The 22,298-nt window shown below is 48.2% G+C and overlaps 8 protein-coding genes across 8 annotated transcripts; 5 read left to right on the top strand and 3 right to left on the bottom strand.

Moving 5' to 3' along the window:
• Positions 1-580: 580 nt before the first annotated feature.
• On the top strand, positions 581-4,630 carry N7466_000625 (uncharacterized protein; the record flags this gene model as incomplete). Its single annotated transcript, XM_057160023.1, has 5 exons — positions 581-588; positions 954-1,076; positions 1,166-1,229; positions 1,295-2,385; positions 2,440-4,630. The coding sequence occupies 5 exons, from the start codon at positions 581-583 to the stop codon at positions 4,628-4,630; spliced, it is 3,477 nt and encodes a 1,158-aa protein (XP_057026271.1).
• A 400-nt stretch (positions 4,631-5,030) lies between these two features.
• Positions 5,031-5,754, bottom strand: N7466_000624 (gamma-glutamylcyclotransferase family protein; the record flags this gene model as incomplete). Its single annotated transcript, XM_057160022.1, has 2 exons — positions 5,031-5,614; positions 5,727-5,754. 2 exons carry the CDS (start codon positions 5,752-5,754, stop codon positions 5,031-5,033), a joined length of 612 nt encoding a protein of 203 aa, XP_057026270.1.
• Positions 5,755-6,027: 273 nt separating this feature from the next.
• Positions 6,028-6,964, top strand: N7466_000623 (signal peptidase complex subunit SPC3; the record flags this gene model as incomplete). The annotated part of the gene is made up of 2 exons (XM_057160021.1): positions 6,028-6,176; positions 6,331-6,964. 2 exons carry the CDS (start codon positions 6,028-6,030, stop codon positions 6,962-6,964), a joined length of 783 nt encoding a protein of 260 aa, XP_057026269.1.
• A 381-nt stretch (positions 6,965-7,345) lies between these two features.
• N7466_000622 (YqaE/Pmp3 family membrane protein) lies at positions 7,346-7,852 on the bottom strand (the record flags this gene model as incomplete). The annotated part of the gene is made up of 3 exons (XM_057160020.1): positions 7,346-7,508; positions 7,578-7,653; positions 7,804-7,852. The coding sequence occupies 3 exons, from the start codon at positions 7,850-7,852 to the stop codon at positions 7,346-7,348; spliced, it is 288 nt and encodes a 95-aa protein (XP_057026268.1).
• Positions 7,853-8,903: 1,051 nt separating this feature from the next.
• On the bottom strand, positions 8,904-10,464 carry N7466_000621 (protein kinase PKP2; the record flags this gene model as incomplete). Its single annotated transcript, XM_057160019.1, has 4 exons — positions 8,904-9,689; positions 9,767-10,049; positions 10,135-10,254; positions 10,331-10,464. Coding segments are annotated over 4 exons (1,323 nt in total), but the record flags the coding sequence as incomplete, so codon positions are not given.
• Positions 10,465-11,346: 882 nt separating this feature from the next.
• N7466_000620 (ubiquitin-specific protease UBP15) lies at positions 11,347-15,389 on the top strand (the record flags this gene model as incomplete). The annotated part of the gene is made up of 10 exons (XM_057160018.1): positions 11,347-11,355; positions 11,417-11,537; positions 11,756-11,900; positions 11,957-12,114; positions 12,171-12,360; positions 12,419-12,527; positions 12,585-13,533; positions 13,591-15,020; positions 15,087-15,216; positions 15,283-15,389. 10 exons carry the CDS (start codon positions 11,347-11,349, stop codon positions 15,387-15,389), a joined length of 3,348 nt encoding a protein of 1,115 aa, XP_057026266.1.
• Positions 15,390-15,931: 542 nt separating this feature from the next.
• N7466_000619 (p24 family protein) lies at positions 15,932-16,818 on the top strand (the record flags this gene model as incomplete). The annotated part of the gene is made up of 3 exons (XM_057160017.1): positions 15,932-16,078; positions 16,169-16,357; positions 16,510-16,818. 3 exons carry the CDS (start codon positions 15,932-15,934, stop codon positions 16,816-16,818), a joined length of 645 nt encoding a protein of 214 aa, XP_057026265.1.
• A 4,506-nt stretch (positions 16,819-21,324) lies between these two features.
• N7466_000618 (uncharacterized protein) lies at positions 21,325-21,711 on the top strand (the record flags this gene model as incomplete). Its single annotated transcript, XM_057160016.1, has 1 exon — positions 21,325-21,711. The coding sequence occupies one exon, from the start codon at positions 21,325-21,327 to the stop codon at positions 21,709-21,711; it is 387 nt and encodes a 128-aa protein (XP_057026264.1).
• Between the last annotated feature and the right edge of the window lie 587 nt (positions 21,712-22,298).

The following is a 22,298-nucleotide window of genomic DNA, read 5'->3' as shown; positions in this document are numbered from 1 at the left end:
ACGGTTTTCAATGCTACTAGTGTATGTATTGTGTTTTAGCGATGAAATGAAGTACAAGTAATGCACTAGTAGTTACTAGTAGACTAGCACATTTAGCTACTACACTTAAAAACAATATTTTCTGCCTGACAAACCTGGCCTTTCATCCTGACCGCCCGGCGATAGGCGATAACCAGGACGAATCTTCTAACCATATCGGAAAAAAAAGCGACTGGGAAAAAAGGGTAGAAAAAAAGGTCAAGGATCACCGAGGATGGGACCGATGCTGTGCTCGGTCCTGCCATAAGGTGTCTGTCGCTCATTCGGATGCATATCTTTGGAAGCATTTCTGAGTACTTGAACTTGTCGCCGCGTCGCCCGCAGCCCGCCAATCGTCAACCGCAAAATCGCCAGCTCTCGAATCACAGCAATCCGCCCTCCACGCGCCGTTCTCCCTCTCCAACCCCTCCTAGACCTCGGCGTCGTATAGATTCTGTCCGGCAACAGGAATTTCTCGTCTCGGACCCTGAGGAAAACCATCACACCCCGCACCACATCCGCTTCTCGTCGCACTCCGCCTCAGATCAAGATATTGATTTCAATGATCAGGTTCGTGGCTTTCAACCTTTTTGATGCGTGTCTCCGCTCAGGGTTTCTTTGCCTGTTAGTGTGTTGGTCTGTCAGCCATGTTCCACCATATCTATCAGACTTAGCATATAAAACATGTGAACCCTTACATCTGACTTGTTTGCAATTTCCTTTGTACTGAATTTGCTGTATTGAGTTTGCTTTTGCTTTTATAAGTACCACACAATACTCATTCCAACCTCTTGACAGCCCACGAAAAGTTATGCCAAGACTACTTCTTCTACTACAGCCGGACCTGCAACCACTTGTGGGAATTTGCGGTCTCCGTCGCTTCAACCTGACATAGACTCCGCCGCCCAGTAAATATACCCTTGCGCCCCCAACAGCAGACGTGTATTAATACTCCACCACAGACTGGGTGACTCTCCACAGATGTCACATCAGGATCCGAAGCGCAAGGATGACCAAGCCCGACAAGATGAGGCTCGCTTGTTGGGGGGGAAATTCAAGTACGTCTCACAGAGGGATCTCCGTCATATCTCCTAATGTCTGATATGAAGATCTCGAGCTGACCAAATTGCACTTCCGCTCTTCTTAGGGATGCAAACGCAGTAAAAATCAAACCTGGTGCTACATTGCAAGGCAGGAAAAAAAACCCCGGAGTAGGTAACATTGATCTCTCGCTGAATTTCAATTGGAGAACTATTTGATATTGACTCATTTCCAGTCAAATGCGGCGTTTCGTCCTCATAACCGAATCTCCCATAATGCGCGCGAGAGCGGACCGGTACCTGCCCGGGGGAAGACAAAGCAAACTGTCCCGATTAATAAATTACCTCATTTGGAAGACGCGTTTGAGCCTTCCAGTCGGCCAATCAAGAGGCGACGTCAAGATCCTATTGGAGATGGTTTTGACAATCAGGGAGTCAATAACCCTCTATCCCCACCAAAGAAAACACGGGCTTCTCCTGAATTGGGTGAAATATCCCCCAAACCAAAGAAGAATGCCCTCCCAATTCGTCATAATGGTACCTCCCACTCGGAAGACGGCGTTGGGTCTGCCCCAAATAGGCAGCTAGCTCTTTCTTCTCCAGATGAAAGATTTACCGCTCAAGCTACTCAGCAACGACGCTCCAAATCAGGTGCTTCGGAGCCTTTAGCGAAATCAGGAAAGGCCAAACCCGCCCGGTCTATCCTTGATAGCATTGATATACCGATTCCAAAAAAGGGAAAAATGGCAGCCCGGATCCAATCGATCCAGTCATCTTCCGTCAAAAGGAACGGCATCATACCCTCATCCGGTTCAGAAAGCTCCGATGAACTGCAGGGAGAAGTTACAACCCAACCTGCTCCAAGGAAATTAAATGATCGACAAAATCAAACTCGTCTCTCATTTGATCGAAGTTCACCTACCGACATTGTGCCCACCAGGTTTGCAGGATCAAACCGAAAGGCCAAAATAAAGCATAATATCTCAAACTCGGACCCAGTCCGACTTAGCATCATGCGTCTGCAATTCGGCACTGTCAACGTCAAAAGCGGTGCCAAGGGCAAGAGCGCATACATCTATCTTGTTGACGAGAAACTCGAAATCGGAGATGACATTAGCGGCACGGGAGAACATATTGCAATCCCACTGAGCAAGGTGGTCCGAATTCATCTTGGGAAGGATCCCAGCCGAAAATTGAGACTGAACTTGTCCAAAGGGGCTCTACCCATGGGTGATAAGGTCGACATTGAATTTTCGGATACCAGCAACAAGAATCGTCTTGCTCGTGTATTGAAAGACAAGTCGGTCAAGATTCTAGAGCAAGAACCGTAAGTGCTACTGTAACTTCTTTCTAATAGCAAGTCCACTAACCGGCGAATCAGAGGTTTCATGACCAGGGCTTTTCGAACCCGGGAGCAAGAAGTAGCCGAGTTTCACAAGCAGCCTAAGAGACCTCTACCGGACTTCGACCAGACTCCACCTGCAAACCCTTCTGTGCGTCGTCCGAAGCTTTCGTCTGCCCTGCAGGATTCGGCCGAGGAGCCTGTCACCAAGCGAGCAAAACGTGACGTTTCTTCTATCTCAAAGACAGGGGATAGTCAAGCTGAAATACCAGTCCCAGAGCACAAAAAGAGAGCAGGCTCGGACGCTAGTGTCGAACTTCCCGTCAAATCGATTCAAGAGGTCCAAACTCCACTTGAGCGATCAAGTCGACCAACTCGGCGGACAACACGAAATACCAATAATAGTTTCCATGATCTTTTCAAAGGAGCTCCTCAGCCAAAGGATGAGAATCGAGACAATTGGAAGAAGCCAATGGTATATCCCCGAAGCGGGAAGAAGCGTGCAGAAGTCAGCGTTGAGGATCGAGACCGTCTGCGCGAGGATGAATTCTTGAATGATAACTTAATCGGTTTCTACCTACGCTTCCTGCAGGATCACCTCGAACGTACGAATGAGGCTGCTGCGAAACGAATTTACTTTTTCAATTCCTTTTTCTTTGCTACCCTCACCAATACTGCCAAAGGCGATCAGGGTATCAACTACAGTGGCGTGGAGAAGTGGACTCGCAACATTGATCTTTTCAGCTACGACTACATCATCGTTCCAATCAACCAAAACGCGCATTGGTACGTTGCAATCATTTGCAACCTACCAAGCCTGAATGTTCCGCCTCCTGGCATTGTGGACCAGTTTCTGGCTTCCATGAACGACAAAAAACCGTCGACCCCGACAGATAGTGAAGTGCAGGAAGTCCTCGAGTCTCCAGAGCCCGAGCTAGCAGTCTCAGCTGCAGCCGCCGGTGTCGAACAAGAGGCAAAAGTCAATGAAACAGACTTGGAGGAGAACCTGACAGAGACTCCTTCCATGAAAGCCGTGGAGGAACCAACACGGGCAGACAATGCAGAAGACAGTGGAAGCAAGATTTCAAATGATGAATGGCCCGACGGTGATGAGAGCCAAGCTTCGCCGCCTCCTAAGCTCAACCGTCTGCTTTGGAATCAAACAGATCCCATCAAGACTTTGAGCCAGTCTACTGCTGCCAGTCAGCCTAGTCCCAAGACCAAGAAGAAAGGACGGACTGGTCCAAAATTGCACCCAAGTCAGCCAACCATCATCACTTTCGACTCTCTTGATGTCCCTCGTTCTCCCACCATCAAGATTCTACGCGAGTATGTCTTCAAAGAAGCCGAATCGAAACGTGGCGTCGATATCAACGACCAGATGGAAATCAAGGGCATGCGCGCTCGACAGATTCCTATTCAACCAAACTATTCTGACTGTGGGCTATATCTGCTTGCCTATGTTGAGAAGTTCGTGCAGAATCCCGATACCTTCATCAAAAGGGTGCTGCAGCGTGAGATGAGCAAAAAAGATGACTGGCCTCCGCTCGAGTCTGGTCTTCTGCGGTACCGGCTCCGTACTTTCTTGGACGACATGTATGAAGAACAGAAGCAACTGGAGGGCAAGCTGGTTATGGCTGATCAGGAACGGATTTCGTTTTTACTGGGCCCCCCGCTTCCGAGTGAGGAGGATGAAGAGAAGGAAGAGAACGGTGAGATCGCAAAAACAGAGGAGCAGGAGCCAATTAACCCCTTCCGGGATGTGGGCTTCGAGGCCACTGGTAAAGCTGCGAAGTTGGCTAGTAAGGCAACCAAGACATGTGCTGCCGACAAGTCACAGTTGGTGCCCACCGACCCTGTCCCTTCGAATCCCTCCTCGGAGCAGGATAGACAACCCGTTGACACGGAACCTCTCAAGGGTATTTTTGAGCGTCGCTCATCCGACCCTGGTAATATTGACCGTGATGTACTTGGCTTGCCCGGCAGCCAGGAGCCGAAGACCACTCATGACGGCAAGAAAAAGTCCAAGAGTGAACATGGCTTGACACGCCGAAAGGAAAAAAGAAAAGCAACTGCTGCTTTCCCTGAAGACGCCGATGCCGTCAATGGCAGTTGTCCAAAGACAGAGCATCAAAAACCCTGCGTCGAAATTCAAGTCAAGGCAACCCCACCACCCGATGAGCCGGTGCGACCCCAAAAGAGCCCCCGACAGAAGAAGCAAAAGAGTTGAGAGATATCTCAAAATTGCCTTTATGAACCTGTATTTGTCGAAATCCATGATCTGTTCCAGTGCATTTCTTTCGGTGTTCTGGTTAGGCATATCTTGTTTTATTTTCTGTGTTTTCTTTATTATCTCATTTTGATTATATCCTGTATCATTTGTGGTCTGGTTTGCTTGTTTTCCAAGACTCTTCCCATCATGCATACATACACATACTTATCCGGGGGCCGGTGCAGGGCATACGGCGTTGTATGAGTTTCGATAATCTTGATCGAATAGCATCATATTTCAAATAGTTAATTGCAGCTTTATAGTTTCAATAAACTCATTGTTCCTGATACATGTTGTATCTCTATTCCCATCCAGGCTACTACTGCATTCTAAATATGCATGGATATCCGAGTAAAGCCTACCACTGACTTTCATCCTTCTCAACCCACCAAGCCATCTTATCCCTCTTGAACGTCTCAAAATCCCACTCCGCGCTCTCCAGCCTCTCCACGCCGGCAGTCCACACGTAAGTCACAGCATCCACTTCCTCCTGCTCATCCGCAAACTCCGCCCCAGCAGCATCAAGAACATCCCGAAGATTCCCACCCGAATTTGAAGTTGCGCGTTCGTGGCTCTGGTCCTGGTGTAATGTCTCTTTCAAGGTTCGCACCTTGACCTGCCCGTGAGCATACTCGTTTCCTTCGTATATATCCAGACGATGGACGTCTCCGTCCGTCAATCCAGAGACGAGGGTCCCAAGAACGGATGTTCGGGCTGAAGAATTGGCCTCAGTTTGATTGTCTGGTTCTGCGCCGACTTTTTCTGTGAATTGTGTCGATCCAGATGCAGGAACAATGCCCGGGTAGTCCGCACCCCGCACTCGATGGCGCCGGTAGCCGTGCAGCACGGCGGGCTGGAAACTTAAGAGCGCCTTTTGCCAAGGCTCTGGATCTGCACGACCATATATCACACGATGCAGCATTTGAGGGGCCATCAAGGTTCCTGTTGGTTGTTAGTCAGTGATTCCTTTCCATTCATTGTTGAGGCCCTGAGGGGTATGTATGGTGGGTGCCTCCCGTATGGAGCTAAGTACTGACTATCCGGGGTTGTTTACCGTAGAAGAAGAGGACGTGGTCGCCCATTGTCCTTGTGGAAGCGGACAAAAACTCAGCAAAAATATCAGAAAGTATTTGATAATTCTAGGCCTTTCTTTTGAATTTTTTGATAGGATGCGAAAGGTAGAATCATACGTGCAAGAGTGAGTTGCGCGGAGACTAGTCACTAGTAGAGTTACTATACTTTGAAAGGGCTTATCGGTATCGGATTTATCGTTTATCGCGATAAGCTCCAAACACGCCCAGCTGGCTTCATCCGCGCCCCGACTTTCTGACTTGCCACGACCCTGTCGCAACCGCATGATGCATTCCTCTCTAACCCGCGCGCAGGCCGTATTCGGCTTCTTCACCACAGTCGCCTGTGTGGTAGCTGCCTTCGCTGCGCTATCAACACTATTATTCCCCACAACCGCTACGACGACATCGGTGGACTTGAAGAATGTCCAAGTGTAAGTTCCCTCTGCACCCAAGCTTGAGAGAAGAGACAAAGCAAAGCAAGGCTTAAGTCCAGTCCGTCTGACAAACACCCTGGAATCTGGGAGCTTTGGTTAATTCCATCACATACCCTGATCATCTCATACTAATCCAATCGCCAAAACCCAGAGTCAAGGGCCGCCCACACTATTACTCCACCAAGCGCTCCGAATACGCACAGATCCGCTTCGATCTCGACGCAGACCTGACCCCGCTCTTCAACTGGAACACCAAGCAGGTCTTCGTCTACGTCTACGCAAGCTACTCCTCATCCAACGACGCCAACTCTCTGCTCCGCGACTCCGAGGCCGTCATCTGGGATGTCATTATCCCGGCCCAAACCTCCCCCTACACATGGGATAAGCTGAAGGAGAAGGCGCTCGATGCGCTCCCCGCGCCCATTGTGGCGAAGATCTCGCCCGGCTCTGTGAAGAAGAGTAATAAGCGCGCTGGCTCCAAGGCGGCGGCTAGCAAGAAGGCCAAGGCTAAGGCGAGCGCGAAGGAGGAGGCTGCACCGGGACTTCTCAGACTCAGGGGACAAAAGGCCAAGTATCAGATCAGTGATATTACGGGGCTGCTGGCTGAGAAGCAGAATGTTACTTTGGCTGTTGGGTGGAATGTGCAGCCGTGGGTTGGGGCTTTGTGGTGGAGTCCTGGGTCTGGGGCTGTGCCGAGGACGGAGGGTACCGTTCTGAGGAGTGAGGAATTTGATTTCCCGGCTCTGAAAGGCAAGAAGGTTGAGGGACAGAGTGAGAGTGTTTGAGGGTGTTATACATTTGTTGGGTAATGTTTTACAGATTCAGAGCAATATCTAGATATCTAGATATGCATCTTTCAATCCTTTCTGGGATTTACTATGGTACTAAAAGAACAAAATATATACTCGTCTTTGTGAGGAATGGAAGATTTGCCTACGGTCTTGGATCCTCAAATGTTGGAAGCAGGGAAGTCAAAAACATGAAATATAGTATGAATAAGGTCAATTGGCTATTAGGGTACTGGATAAGCTCAAAGCCTGCACAGTCGGTATTGGGAATTCCACCCCACGTGCCATACAGTAGTATACTCCGGAAGAAAACTCCACCATCGCTTATAACAAATCATCGCCACAGGTGTGTCAAGAAGTCAAGAAGTCTCAACATGCTCAGATGGTGCCATAATTCCGGTTCTTGTGACCACCATTCTGGACGCGCTCCGAGTAGACGCCGGGCGCCGGTCGTTGAGTTGCGCGGGTCATAGGATCCTGATTGCGGCGATGGTAATAGATATATTCCAGGTAGAAGGCGTGGACATGACCGGGGAGGTACCTATAAGTAAAGCGTCAAAATGTGCATTCAGAAGAGACTGTGAGCGCGGGGATCTTCCACTGTACTCACCCCAGAATCGTAAGAAGGACATTAATCCAGAAGTCCACACCACAGCCGGCGGTGAGGAAAACACCGAGGGGAGGAACTAGTGTGCGGTTAGCATGGTGAATCTGCGTAGATGAGTCGCTATTGATTTCCGGAGATGATGTGGAGAATAGCTCCCCACAATATCCAGCACGGGGCAGGCGATGGTGCAGAGAGGCTCCAAATGTCACCGGAGATCAAGTCCACTTACTAAAAATAGTGATAATTATCAGACAAAGCATAGAACAGGTGCCTGCCATGATGGATGGATTGGGTTGGTTGGTTTGTGATTGTTTATTGTTCTTGTGGATCAGATCGGCTGGAGCGTTTGAAATCGGCGGTTGCTAGGAAGCTGAGAAGAGTGATGGCGAAGAGGAGGACGAAGATATAAATGGGAGCATTCTCATCTCTTGGCAGAGTAGCACGTTTCATGATCGGCGGTTCAGACGTCAGAGGGGGGTCAGAGGACTTTTCATGGGGCAACCTTGTTTCAATAGAACATGAAGTTTGGCCCACAGCAAGTATAGGGCTGAGGCACTGACGTCATCTTGTGCCTGGTACCGCTGGCAAGTACGAATTGAAAACCACAAACACTAGGCAACAGATGTACTTCCATAGTCCCTGGTACACATGAACTCAGCCCCGTTACTAAGGTCATTTTGATGTCGTACTTTTGGGCTACAGGGGACCGAAAATAGTACAGGTATCAAGGTGTCATACGTAATTCAAATGTTAGGTGGCTAGACACCTGGGCATCCCATTAAGTTGGTTTTTTAGGTAATATACCTACTAACTATGGGCTTAATACTTGGGATGGGTATATTATAAGTACTGGAGATAAGCACCCACCAAGTTCTTGGTAGATTAACAGGTTCTATAACTAGCACCTAGCTAACACCTACCTAATACTAAACTGATAAATTTCTAGGTGTTTTATCGGTTTTCCAAACTGTGCGGAGTGTCCACAGACAAGATGGAAAGTAGCCTTTTTTTTCAAGTGTTTGTCGCCTGGGGGGTTGCAAAGCCTGGTTCCTATTGTGACCTCGATTCTTTTGAGTGGGATGAAGACACAGCTGGTTGGGACTGGTATATTAAATGGCAGTGAAAAACCATCGCGGTGACGAGCTTTATAGACACGCGCACGGAGAACACTAGACCAAATACGGAACACTAAACCGTATTGGGTAACTCGCCGTCATCGCAGAATAAATACGTTGTACGCCCAGAGAACAGAACAAGCCACAGGAGTACAAACGTAAATAGATCATGATAGTAAAGTCGGAAAGAAAAACAAAAACAAGGTTGCCTCCCTCACACAGCATCTATGGCTGCGCGCGTCGTCACTTGTTCGTTCTTGTTCCCTAGCTTCGAGATCTGCAGGAAGGCATCCACTCCGTAGCCCTCCAGACTATGCAATTCCAGACTCCCGGCCCAGTATTCGGCATAGACTCGACTCATGGGAAGGCCCATACCAAGTCGGAGGTTTGGATGTCTGGAGGTCAGACTATCCAGAGAACCCTCGTGGTATCCTCCTAATTCTGCTTTGCGCCCGCTAACTTTTAATTCCTGCATTGTCGCGGCCATCGCGGGGACCCGCCCCAGGTTCTCTAGCCGCGTCTGTGTCCGGGGTCCCTTGCTGAAAGACCACAGATAGGGTAGGATCTCACGTGGAATGCCACCGCCCTGATCGGAGATGCGCATGATGACGTGTTGAGGGGTTTCGCAAATAAGTACCTGGATGGGTGGCGGTGGCTGTGAAGAATTATGGTACTTTTCAATTACAGCCTGGACTGAGTTGCGGAGCAGCTCCCCAACCACGTACTCCAGGTGGCTCAAAATATATGGGAAGGTGGCGTTCAAATGACCCTGGACATTGATGGCAGGAATCTGAGGGGATTGGGTGGTTTGTCGCATCAGGTCTTGCGCCACCTTCCCACATCGCTCAATTACCTCTTTGGCATTGCACTTGAGGAATACTTCGCCTACAAAGTCTGCATTCATATCTGTCCGTTCGTGCGAGTCGGGGAAATGCCACGGAGAATTAAATGTGTCGGTCAGAGCCAGATGTTGCTCTGCAATAACGCGACGAGAGATTCTCTAAATCCCAAAAAACAAAACATTAATATAGATGTCCACCACGAAACGGGCTTCCAGGTTGGGATTCATATGCATACCGCTCGCAGCAAGGTGTTCATAAAGCGATCCATCTCATCAGGTGGGAACAGCTCACGACACTGCAGGACTCCGGTGGCCAAGTTGGGAATGACCACCAGGTGCTCTTTCAGCATTTCCTTGAGTACATCGCAAAACCGATCATTGTCGTCCAAGCTGCAGATCTCAGGAATCACTCGGAATCGTTCAAAGGCCTTGTAGTACAGCTCGTATACGAGGGATAGGTGGGGGTTGGAGACTACCACGAAAGGTAGCTGTTGGATATCTCGCAGTCGATGCGCCAGACTGCAAGGAAGCAGTGAGTTAGTTATTAAAGCTACTAGTATTTGTGTACCTTAGTATTTCGAGGGATGGATAATCCCAAACGTACCGAGTGGGTAGCTCGGTCCGCACATAGTTCGCCGAGCTAATCAGTCGAGGCTCTGTTAATGTACGGCCGAAGAAAGTTAACTGGCGGAGACTGATCGGGCGGATGGGGCGTTCCACCCATCTAGATATCACAACAAGTTCCCGGTTAGTTTTTCGGGTGGATCATGCAAGGACTTTCCAAGTGCGGAGTCACGTACTCATCCACCGCAGAGGAGGGTCTCCATGGTGGTGGCTGGGCACCAGAAAAGAAGCGTGGTTTAGGAGCACATCGAAGAGCCTGCCAACGTCTTAGACGTAACTGCATTGTGCTCCATGCAGTCCAGGCAGTGGACTTGAAGCCAAGATCAGAACTTCCAATGCTCGGAGCTTATGGAGTCGCATGTGCTCGGGCGGTGATGAAGTCTTCACCGCCTTTACGAACGTTTAGCTCATGTTTAAAGCGAGTTATTTGTTTCTTGATTTAATGTAGTGAAATATTAGTATCTTTTATATTTCTTACTCAAATCTACACACAGAATATCATCAGAATCACAGTTTCATGTGGATTGAATTGATTGCCAAGTCCTAAAGTGATCGTAAGTTGCCATCAATCTCATATAATACGAACATTCAGATGGTTGAACACATGCTTTGGATTGCATGTCGAGGCATATGTACCCACTTAGCAGTGGAAAAAGAATCTGGAAATACAAATGGAACTAGCTCACTTCAAATATTTTGCTGCTTATTTCAGAAAATATTAATAGCTATATACATTATACTTGTACAGGTGATCTCATAGAAATCTATCATGTCGACTACCCAAGTTAGGGCTTGCACACTGAGAGCAAAGATGAGAAGAAATATGGAAATCTCGAGAGGAAAATACATAATTGCACGTAAATCATAACCTTGGAACAATGAATTAATATCCCTGTCGATCCTTCTGTATCTGTTAGTTCTTGGGTCTTTCTTTTACTCAATACCCAATTTCCTTCTCCTTCTTAATCACCCGCGTTGGTTCTCAACTTGCTGTAAATCATTGCCGAGCGTTCAAGGGCTCCGCCACCGCTAGCTCTCTCCAATCTGCTGCTTCAGCAAGAAATTCCTCCCGACAACTTCTTCCCCAGAGTCTGCATTTCTCCCACTCTTTTCTCACCCCCTTCTTCCTCCATTTAAATTCCTCTCCATTCCGACAAGTGCCTTCCGGCTGGACGGGAGGGCACTTTTCGCCATGGAAAACGTGAGTCCCGACCGTGCCCCTCGTGTGTGTCGTCATTGCAGATCTAACCGTCAGGCCCCAGCTTGCGGAGAACGACATGCTTGTCGACAACTACGAACAATACCCCAATGAGAAGACTGATATTGTTGTTGTCTCTCGCTCAGGCTCCGATGAGCCCGAGCCTGCGCCTTCTGCAACTGACCGTATGTTTCTTTGATTCGTTTCCCACTCCCCCTCTTCCGCCGCAGAACCCGATCACAACAAGCATGACCCGACCGACCTGGCATCGCGGGATGAAACGGATGCGACCGATCGGATCTGCGAGGACCAGGGGCTTATATCCAGAAAACCCGCCTTTTGCATCAATTTGTCACATTCAAGAAAAGTTTGGAGCTGACCGAGGCATATTCAACCATTTTAGATGCCGCCATGATGGCACGAGTCCTGCCGAAGCCCGCCGACCTCGAAGCCGAAGAAGAGACCCATAATGTTTGGCACATTAAGGATTGGAGGAAGTCGGAACGCAAATTGCATGGGCCGGTCTTTAACTGCGGCGGATCTCCTTGGTGGGTGACATAGCGAAGAGAAACCCTGCAGGCGCAAACATTGACTTGAGAATTAGGCGAATCCTCTTCTTCCCGTACGGAAACCACTCCGAACATGCCTCGTTTTACTTAGAGCATGCCTGGGAAGGTGAACCACCTCAAAACTGGTACGCCTGTGTGCAATTCGCTCTGGTCCTATCAAACGTCAAGGATCCCTCTATTCACGTCTCTCACGGTAACTACTATACACTCTGATTATGAACCGAATTATCCAGCTAAAAGTTGGCACAGTTGCAACCCATCGATTCACTGCGGATGAGGGAGACTGGGGATTCACCCGATTCTATGATATCCGAACCCTTTTCAACGAGCCTTGGGAAGGCAAAGGCGTGCCACTGGTGCAAGATGACGAGGCCATTATCACAGCATATGTCCGCGTCGTCAAAGATCCTACCGGTGTGCTCTGGCATAGTTTCCAGAAGTAAGCGCTACATGTTTCCAATACTATCGATACTGGATCAATGGCTAATGAGCATCAGTTATGATTCCAAGAAAGAGACCGATATGGTAGGACTTCGAAACCAGGGTGCTACCTGCTACCTGAACTCGCTCTTGCAATCGCTTTATTTTACCAATGGTTTCCGGAAGGTATGGGATGCAACCTTTCCCCTGTTGCTTTCAATACCTAATTATTGACCATTATAGGCTGTTTACCAAATCCCCACCGAGGAAGAATCTACTCGTGAAAACAGCGCATGGACTCTTCAAAGACTCTTTTACAACCTGCAAACCAGCGACACGGCGGTTTCCACAAACGAGCTGACCGTCTCTTTCGGCTGGGACTCTAGACAGGCATTTGAGCAGCAGGATGTCCAGGAACTTTCACGAAAACTAATGGAACGACTAGAGGAGAAGATGAAGGGCACGGTTGCGGAGAAGGCATTGCCTGACATGTTTGTAGGCAAGACAAAGACCTATATTTCTTGCATCAATGTCGATTATGAATCTTCACGCGTGGAGGACTTCTGGGATATTCAGCTGAATGTTCGAGGTAACAAGACCTTGGATGACAGCTTCCGCGATTATATCCAGGTTGAGACGCTGGAAGGCGAGAATAAGTATGATGCAGGCCCCCCACATGGCCTGCAAGATGCGAAGAAAGGTGTGATCTTTGAAAGCTTCCCACCGGTCTTGCACCTACACCTCAAGCGATTCGAGTACGACCTGAATGCTCTTACGATGATGAAAGTGAATGACCGACACGTTTTCCCTATGGAATTTGATGCTGCCCCTTATCTCTCCGAGAATGCCGACATGTCCGAGCCTTGGACTTATGAGCTGCATGGAGTCCTGGTTCACAGTGGTGGCTTGGATGCGGGTCACTACTACGCGTTCCTGAAACCTACTAAGGATGGAAACTGGTACCGCTTTGATGACGACCGAGTGAATCGTGTCACGGAGAAGGAAGTTCTGGAGGAGAACTATGGTGGAGAGTATGAATTGGCGAATGGAGCCACTGGTGTTCGACAGCCATACACCCGAACTCTCTCAACGAAGCGGTCAATGAACGCGTACATGTTGGTCTACATTCGGAAGACACGAGTGGATACTGCTTTATTCCCGATCACGAAAGAAGATGTTCCTTCCCACATTGGTGAGTGTCCCTTGCGTTGAACCCCTGCGCTTTTGAAATATACTGACCAGGCCACAGAGACGCGCTTGGCCGAAGATCGGGCGGAAAATCTTCGCCGCAAGAAGGAGAGAGAAGAGGCTCACCTGTATATGAGCATTGGCGTTCTGACTGAGAAGTCCTTCCAATCTCATCACGGGTTTGACTTGTTCAGCCCTGAACTTCCCGCTGAAGATCCAGCGCAACCCACCCAGTACCGTGTTCTGCGGTCAAAGAAAGTAGGAGAGTTCGCGAAGGAAATGGCAGATGAACGAGGTCTCAGTGCCGATTCCGTCCGCTTCTGGGTGATTGTCAACCGTCAGAACAAGACCGCCAGGCCTGATCAGATTGTCACTGACCTAGAAATGACCGTTGATGATGTTTATACGAAATTTGGTACCAAGGGTAACGCTTTCCGGCTTTGGATGGAGGTTTTGCCGGACGGTCAATCTTGGCCTGAGGGCAATGACTCGGCTTTGATCTTTTTGAAGAACTTTGATGTGGTAACTCAAACTCTGAGCGGTGTTGGGCCTGTTTATGTACCCAAAAGTCAGAAGGTTGGCGATCTGGGACCTGTCATTCTCCAGAAGATGAACTGGCCTGTGGGTACTGAGTTTATGCTCTTCGAAGAGATCAAGCATAACATGATCGATGTTATGAAGCCTAAGCAGACATTCCAGCAGTCTGAGATCCAGGACGGTGACATCATTACGTTCCAACGGACAACAAAGGAGTCAGAACTACCAGCCTCAGCCCTATACACAGATGCCCGACAGTTCTACGATTATCTGTTGAACCGCATGGATGTTACCTTTGCCCCTATCTCGGCTTCCGAGTCCGAGGAATTTATCCTGACTCTCAGCAGGAAGATGACCTATGACCAGTTTTCGAAGAAGGTGGGCGAACACTTGAATGTGAACCCTACCCATCTGCGGTTTGCGCCAGTCATGGCCAACACGGGCAAAGCCAAGCCTTTCCTCAAGCGAGTCAACACTTCAACACTAGCCCAAATCCTCAACGGCACATATGGCACATATGGCTACACTATGCATCGATCGGATGCTTTGTACTACGAAGTTCTAGACATGAGTCTCAGCGATTATGAAACCAAGAAGTGTTTCAAGGTGACAATGCTCACTGAAGGAATCACCAAGGAAGAGACTGTCGAGATCCTGGTGGGTCGCAACGGAAACGTCGCTGAACTTCTTGAGGCCCTGCAGCAAAAGTCAAAGCTTGACGATGAAGCTTTCCAGAACATGAGGCTTTTTGAAGCTCATGGTGGAAAGTTCTACAAGGAGCTTCGTGAGGATTTCAATGTGGCTTCCATCAATGAATACTCCACACTGTATGCGGAACGAGTTCCCGCTGAAGAGCTGAACATGGAAGGCGAGGACCGATTAATCAACGCCTACAACTTTGACCGAGAGCCCAGCCGCCCTCACGGAGTTCCCTTCAAATTTGTTGTCAAGCCTGTAAGTCGCCTTTATTTATCATTGGATTACATTTTAATGTTGGGGCTGTGCTGATATTCTTCACAGGGTGAGATCTTTAAGGAGACCAAGGAACGTCTCTCAAAGCGCACAGGCATCAAGGGAAAGCCTTTTGAGAAGATCAAGTTTTCCGTTGTTCCCCGCAACTCTTTCCCAAGCGCCAAGTACATTGAAGATGGTGAGTTTCATCTGCTGTATTCAATTGAAATTGCCCCAAGCTGACCATTCATTCTTTTCTTTCTAGATGATATCTTGTCAGACGTTGCTGGTCCTGATGACCTTCTTGGCCTGGACCATGCCAGCAAGAGCCGTGGATTCTGGGGCAAGAGTGAGAGCTTTTTCATTCGATAAAGTAATGAATTTCTACGGGGCGCTAGGGGTGGGGGGGGGGGGGGGGTTTGAGGGCAAGATGCTGCACTTCGGTACATGAGCAGCAAGAGCCTGGTAGGCACTCATTTTATTCTCTTTCTCATTTTCCGCTTTGTTCCTTTTCTGTGGCTTTCCATTTTTCGTTCCCTTTCATAGTCCCAAAGTTGGAGTAGAGGCGATACAAATGGCACGAAGCGATGATTCTGTTTTGGCTACAAAAGTACCATCCCAAAACCTGGGCTTGTTGGCACTTGTCGGCTGAGTTGGGTACTGGGAGATATGTATTCAATCAAAAGAATTATCATTATCTCTTTACATTTGTCATACATAGCCTCGGTTCCAAGAGTACATAGTAAATAGTACTAGTAGTTTTAAAGTACTAGTAGTAGTCTACTAATTTCATGTGGAAGCGGTAGTTTGTTTGTGTGCAAACACTGCAAACAACCACCTGGCCAGAACCATTGAACTTCGAGAACCTCGACCTCCTGACGCGCATCACCCGTTCACATCGTTAATTATCCGACATGCGGTTCACACTTCTCGCTGGCTTGGCCGCCTTGGCCTCGTCTGTCTCTGCTACTGCTCTGACCTACCGCCTTGAGGCTAACGAGAAGGCGTGCTTCTATACTGAGGTTGAACAAGCCAACGCTAAGGTGGCCTTTTACTTCGCGGTCAGTCAACACCAGAGAGCTATGGTGTATATCACCAGAGCACTACATAACAGCTGCTTGAATAATTACTGATATTCAATTCATGTACAGGTCCAATCCGGTGGCTCCTTCGATGTCGATTATTCCATTCTAGCACCAGGCGACAAGATCGTTGCGGCCGAAGAAAAGCAGCGACAAGGCGATTTCGTATTCACCGCACAGAGCATCGGCGAGTACAAATTCTGCTTCAACAATGAGATGTCAACTTTCGCCGAGAAGATGGTTGACTTCGAGATTGCTGTATGTTCACTACCCCTGTCCCAAGGGAAATGATCCCAAACCACCCCACACAGCACCATACGGAACCAAGATCATCCCAATTCGACGCTGGCTCTCCCAGAATCAATCTCCAAATATACGGTATATACTAATCTCCATGTTTCCTTATTTAGGTTGAGAACGAGCAGCGTGCCCAACTCCCCTCTCGCCAGGGTGCCACCCCCGAACAAACCACCAGCCTGGAAGAATCTATCTACAAGCTCTCTGCTCAATTGTCTACAATCTCCCGGAACCAGAAGTACTTCCGTACACGTGAAAACCGCAACTTCAGCACCGTCCGCAGCACAGAGCGCCGTATCTTCAACTTCAGCGTGATTGAGTCCCTGATGATGGTTTCAATGGCTGCACTGCAGGTCTTTGTTGTACGCTTCTTCTTCCAGGGCGCAAGAAAGGGTAAGCTTCCAACCTCATCTCGAGACTAGTTCTCTCTTCTTTGAACGTTTTATTGTACAAGGTGCAATGGTTTGGTGGGTCTGATTGAACATCTACTAACGTAAGATTATCCATGCAGGTTATGTGTGATGAATATGAGCATGAATTGAATAATATGATGCATTACTATTGTTATGTTTTGTCGATGTTGCCCCCCTCAAAACTCAAACTTGAAATATTCCAGCGTGTTGGCCTAGTTTACCTTTATGTCCTTTGATATAATCCCTAAAATCATATCTCCATTGGAACAGAACAAGCTATCTACGCCAGGTGACATGGCCCTTTGCCTCCAGTACGGTTGTATCTCTCCACAAATTGTTCGGTCTGTCCCCGATGTTTTCTCATTGGCTACTCATGACGCACAGGTGACGGTGGAGATGGGTTGTAGCAACAGGTTTGAGAAACTCGAGGATGGTTGGGGTCTGGGGCATAGTGGTCTTCGCCGGAGTACTCGTACGAGATTTTCACCGTTGGGTCGTTTCGTTTACTAACTCGAGGACATGAATAGATGAAAATTGAGGCGAAAGGTCCCGTGTAGTGCTGAAGAAAACCTGCTTGGATCATTTCGGTCCGTACCCGTCGCGTCCATCTGTGAAAGAGGACAAGGTCATGTCATGACCATCATCATGGCAAGCTCGCGACCGAGTAGGGTTGCCGTTGCCGTTGCAACAGCACTGTCAGACCGGTTTCGGGCATCAGATCAATGTCATCGGGGTTTGCTCAATCAATGAACTCTCGGTCGATGGTTTAGCAGCTGTTCTCAGTGGACGAAGAGTAAGAAATGGTTAAGGCAAGTCCACTTCAACAATCTTTGGCCAACGCTTCGTCCCTATGAGGTCCACATGTCCTCAACGCTGTAGTCGGGCTCACCTTCAAAACTTTCAAAAACAGGTTTCTTGAAGTTCTGGACCGGTCGTTCTGCAAGGTACAGCGACTTTGCGGTGGCCTCGAGGAAAGCAATCAATTCATTACGACCTATGTATTCTTGATGAGAGTTTCCATCTCAAAAATGTGGCCCCAGTGAGACAATTGATGATGCAACACGAGGACTCGGCGGCTATTGAGTACAATGTACTCCATATGGCATGTAGTAATGACCTAACCGCCATAGCAGATGGTCATCCTGCAAATCTGCGATCGACCGCGGTGAGGTCATACCATTTTGCACCGGGCCGAGCTTGAGTTCGCCTCGAGACTTCAGTCAAATGGACAGTGCGGGGAGTGATCTCATTTGGGTCCTACTAGCGTCTCTCTGAACCGTTGTTTTTCATCTCAATACATATTATGTATGTCGGAGTTTCAGAGTCTAGTCATTTATCTGGAATTGGAACCATTTGGCCCCTGAGTGGTACCCCACGCCTATGAGACGTGGGGACAGATATACAGTAATCAAAACCAATGATTTTCAAGATGTCATGCCTGTTCAAAGGAGATATGACTTTATCTGTATTGGACAATGCACTATGAATCACTATGTACGCCGTACAGCTTATTGTTGACACGAATGCGATTACATGTCTGAAAACGAAAAATTTGGAAAACCAACAACGATTTATAACGTCATGGACACCAACATGTGCTGTACAACATGAGTTCGTTGACAACAGAAGTGATCAGCTCTCCCCAATACTTTGGCGTTCTGTCTGCATGGTATAGGTGGCTGGGCGCTTTCACTGGACATCATTGCCTCATGGGTCATTAGCACCCTGCAGGTATTTACTACAATGCACAACGTACGTGTTATAGCCCCCAAATTGATGATTCTAGATCAGATTATCTATTGTACTAGTCGGTATTAAGATGCCGACTATACTACCTATAGCCATAACCTCGTTGCGTCAGATGATGTGGTTCCTTCAAACTCTTTTTCAAGGGATGTTTACTTCTTAGCGTCGGATTAGCGCTGACGTCGACATTGTTGCTGCAGTGGATATGGATAGTAAATGAACCCTCCCCCCCACATGCTATCAAACAGATATGTCACGTACAGTATTCACCTTATCTGAACTGGAGAACATTTCCGAGGAATCCAAAATTGTGGAAACGTTTTGAATATCGGGAATCTCAGGGATCAAAGTGGATAGACGAAAAGGTATTGCTTCGCCGGTACCGATGATTGATGTTTCGCCGCCCCCGCTTAAGATGGCGAATGATGGAAAGCCCAGAGCCTCGGGTCTCTTGTTCAATATTTGCACATCTACAGTACTGTACAGGTATCTGGTCAGCTGGTCGCGTCAAGTGTCTCCCGAATGGCCCAGGCAGTATCCGTAGTTCCTCCGGACTCGGCGCTATAGTGGTTCTGGGGTTGGTGTTTCCAATGATCGAAGCTTTTGTGGATCGTGTATCCCTTTGGCCATGCACCCTCGCCACAGGCCATATCGGGAAATGGACAATCGAGCCATCGATTGTTTCGTATTTGTGAATGCTGTACCAAATAAATATAGTCCCCTAAAAGGCGCATTGTCTTTTGATATTGCTTCGTGTTGAATAATTCAAGTAAGAAAGTGTGAAAAAGCATTTCACATGCATCTCAGCAAGTATGTAACGTGTCGCGATGACCGTTATGATGTGAGATAGCATTGACGTCAGGTGCCCTGAATGCCTCAGGCCACAGTACAAAAAGCGAAAATCGCAGTTTTTTCTCCACTTTTTTGCAAGTCGCCACTGGCGTCGTTTTTGTGTTTTTTGTGTTTTTTAGGTCTTTTTGGTATTTTTCGATCGTTTTTGGCTTTTTTGACTTTCTTTTTGGCCCTAACTTTTGTAACCTCTGCACTTGATATCATGCCCCATATTGCTTTTAATTTACTCAAACGCAGTCTTTTCTTGAAATTTTTTTATTTTCATGGTACAATCTATTTAGCTGAGTTTTAGCATATGTATACACCAGCTATTGCTCAATAAACAAAAGCAATTTCTCTCTTCTAATGGTTCCTGCATGCATGATCCTAAATCGCATTCTGTCCGAATCGATACCACTCACAGATCGACCAAGCTATGACGGCATGGCTTGACTCCACTCTCGAGCCTCAGGTCGCAGCCCACCGAAAAGGAAATGAAGTGGAGATGCTTTCTTAAACACCTTTCCCTCACAATATGCAAAGTAAAAAGAGCTTTAGGACGAATGTAGTCAAAGGGGAAGAACAATTAGGGCACATCCGCGTTTGATCGCCATGAGGAGAACTGTGGCGCTCTTCAACTAACTCCGGACATGGATAACCTCCTCTTTCCCCCCGGATTAGCGTAGAATACATGAAGCCATGACTCCACCGGGGATGCCCACCTCGCGTTCCCGCAACGCGCATACCCTATCCCGGCGTAGCACCAGAAAACGCCAAATGGGCCTCGACTAGCCTGAACGCTCAAGCATCCAGTATGATTCGTCGAATAAACGTCAGTTGCAGATCTGCAGGGCCCGGCCAAATCTCTTTCTCTCTCGCTCTCCCTCTGATCTCACAGCAATGCACTCGGCTCGGTCCATTTCATTATTGTACATTCCTCAGTGACCTCATCGGGACTAACCACACTGCTCCGTAGCCACTTTTCAGTGGATAACTCATGCTACCGGCACCAGTCATTCTCTCGATGTGGAGGCAGGTGTGTTCATAATGATAAACCTTTCAGCCATACAGAGACCTCGTTGATAGCGGCTATGGGTTTTTTTGCTTACCTCCCAGTGGAGAGGTACCGTTCATATGATGTCGCCCAGGAAACATTCACGACGCTTTTCCCCCAGTCACCCCCATTCACCCCCTCTCTTCAGCCAATGATGTCACTTGTACGGTCTACAGCCGATGTAAGATGTCTGAGCTTTTTCTTTTCTCTTTTTTTCTCTTTTTTTTGTTTTTTATTTTCCCTTGAGTTTTTAAGTCGGGACGATAGGCTCGTGTGGTGGACCTATCAGCCATGCGCTGAATTTTGCCATCGAGTAATGATGTCGACTCTGATTTCATCTTATCCCCACTCTCACCCCTTTCTCCTCTTTCTCTCTGGAAATCTCTATTATATATACTCACAAGTATCCGTACCTGGACTACATCAATTAAGCCCCATTTCCGTACATACCCTAAACCCTATACACTTTTCCCGCCCCATAGAAGACCTCCCCATTTCACAGGCCCCATCCAAGAGAGCCGTGCTTTCCACACTTTCCCACACCCAACGACTTTATTCTTCACGATTTTCCAACCTTGGTTCCGTGACCTTCCAAACTGTCTAGCCAACCCTGACTTCCTTCATCAAAGGTAAGCCAGTATTGTCTTCCCCCCCACTCTATTGATTGTTCCACTATATCTCCGAGTCCCCCCTTCCCGCCCTTCAATCCACCGGTCACGGACTGGTCCATCCCTGCCGCTTCATTGTATAGCCGGCCTCCTTGCCTAATACCGACCTTAACCTGCCTAAATCTCGTTTACGATAACTCGATGCGATACAGCTTTCAAATCATGGATAGTTCTGGGACCTTAAGCTAACATCCAACCCCCCAGACGATTTCCACCATGACTGAAAGAACTCAATTCCAGCAGCCTTTTAACCAGGACTCTGGAGCTGGCCCTCCCAGTCATTATGTTGAGACCAACCGGTCTATAGATCCTCGCACTTCCCTTGAGGACTATAACCGTACTATGCTGCACTACACCCAGCTCCAGATGTCCTCTTTCGTCGATCTTGACGTGCCCGGCGGCGCCCGTGGAAGCGGCACTAGCAGCCGCAGTAGCCAAAGTTCTGGCAACAGCGGCAACAGCAACACTTCATCCAATGGTGTCTTGGCTAACCAGGCCAACGGTCCCCCACCAACCTCTGCTGGATCTTCTACCGATGGATGCGATAAATATCAGCAAGCTCGGATGAAGCCATCCGCTAACCGGGCCACGTCTGGTTACTAGAAAATAGTTGCCTAACTCCGAAGTATGTTTGCTGACTCCACCATTCCTCAGTCTCTCGGGCTCCGAGCTAACCGACACTTTTTATAGAGGTCTGGTCTTCAAGCAATTGAAGTAGCCGTGACGCGGCCTCATTTCAGTATACTCGTCTGGAGGCGGAGTTTCTGTGGAGTTGTTGAAGCGCCAAAGAGCCTGCAGTTTTTGCTTTCCCAGCGGTGCAACATTTCCAGCCTTGCAACTTTTCTGTGTTCCCGAGTTGAGTCAGGTCAGCTGTGAAAAGATCCCCTTTTCACACGCCAGCTCCCTATATCCATCCCGTGCCCTTTTTTTACTATCCTTTTTTCACTTTTCAGCTGTTTGAAACAGCATTTTCTGGATTCCGATGAGTCTTGCCAGTATCTCCCGATCCCACCCCCGCCGGTTGGGAAGAAGCTTGATATTCTCCACGAGCTCCCACGCCTGTGATTGGATATATACACTGGGGCTCCTATAGACCATCGGTTTCCAAACCACCCCCTACCATACACGCATCCTATCACAAAAGCTGCAAAAAAAAAGGTGAGATCTAAATACTGATCTACACCCTTCGC

Source organism: Penicillium verhagenii (genome assembly GCF_028828195.1).
Source record: "Penicillium verhagenii strain IBT 33310 chromosome Unknown utg000002l_segment0_segment0, whole genome shotgun sequence".
Taxonomy (NCBI): Eukaryota; Fungi; Ascomycota; class Eurotiomycetes; order Eurotiales; family Aspergillaceae; genus Penicillium; species Penicillium verhagenii.
The sequence above is the reverse complement of the archived record's forward strand: the minus strand, read 5'-3'. Positions and strand labels throughout refer to the sequence as shown.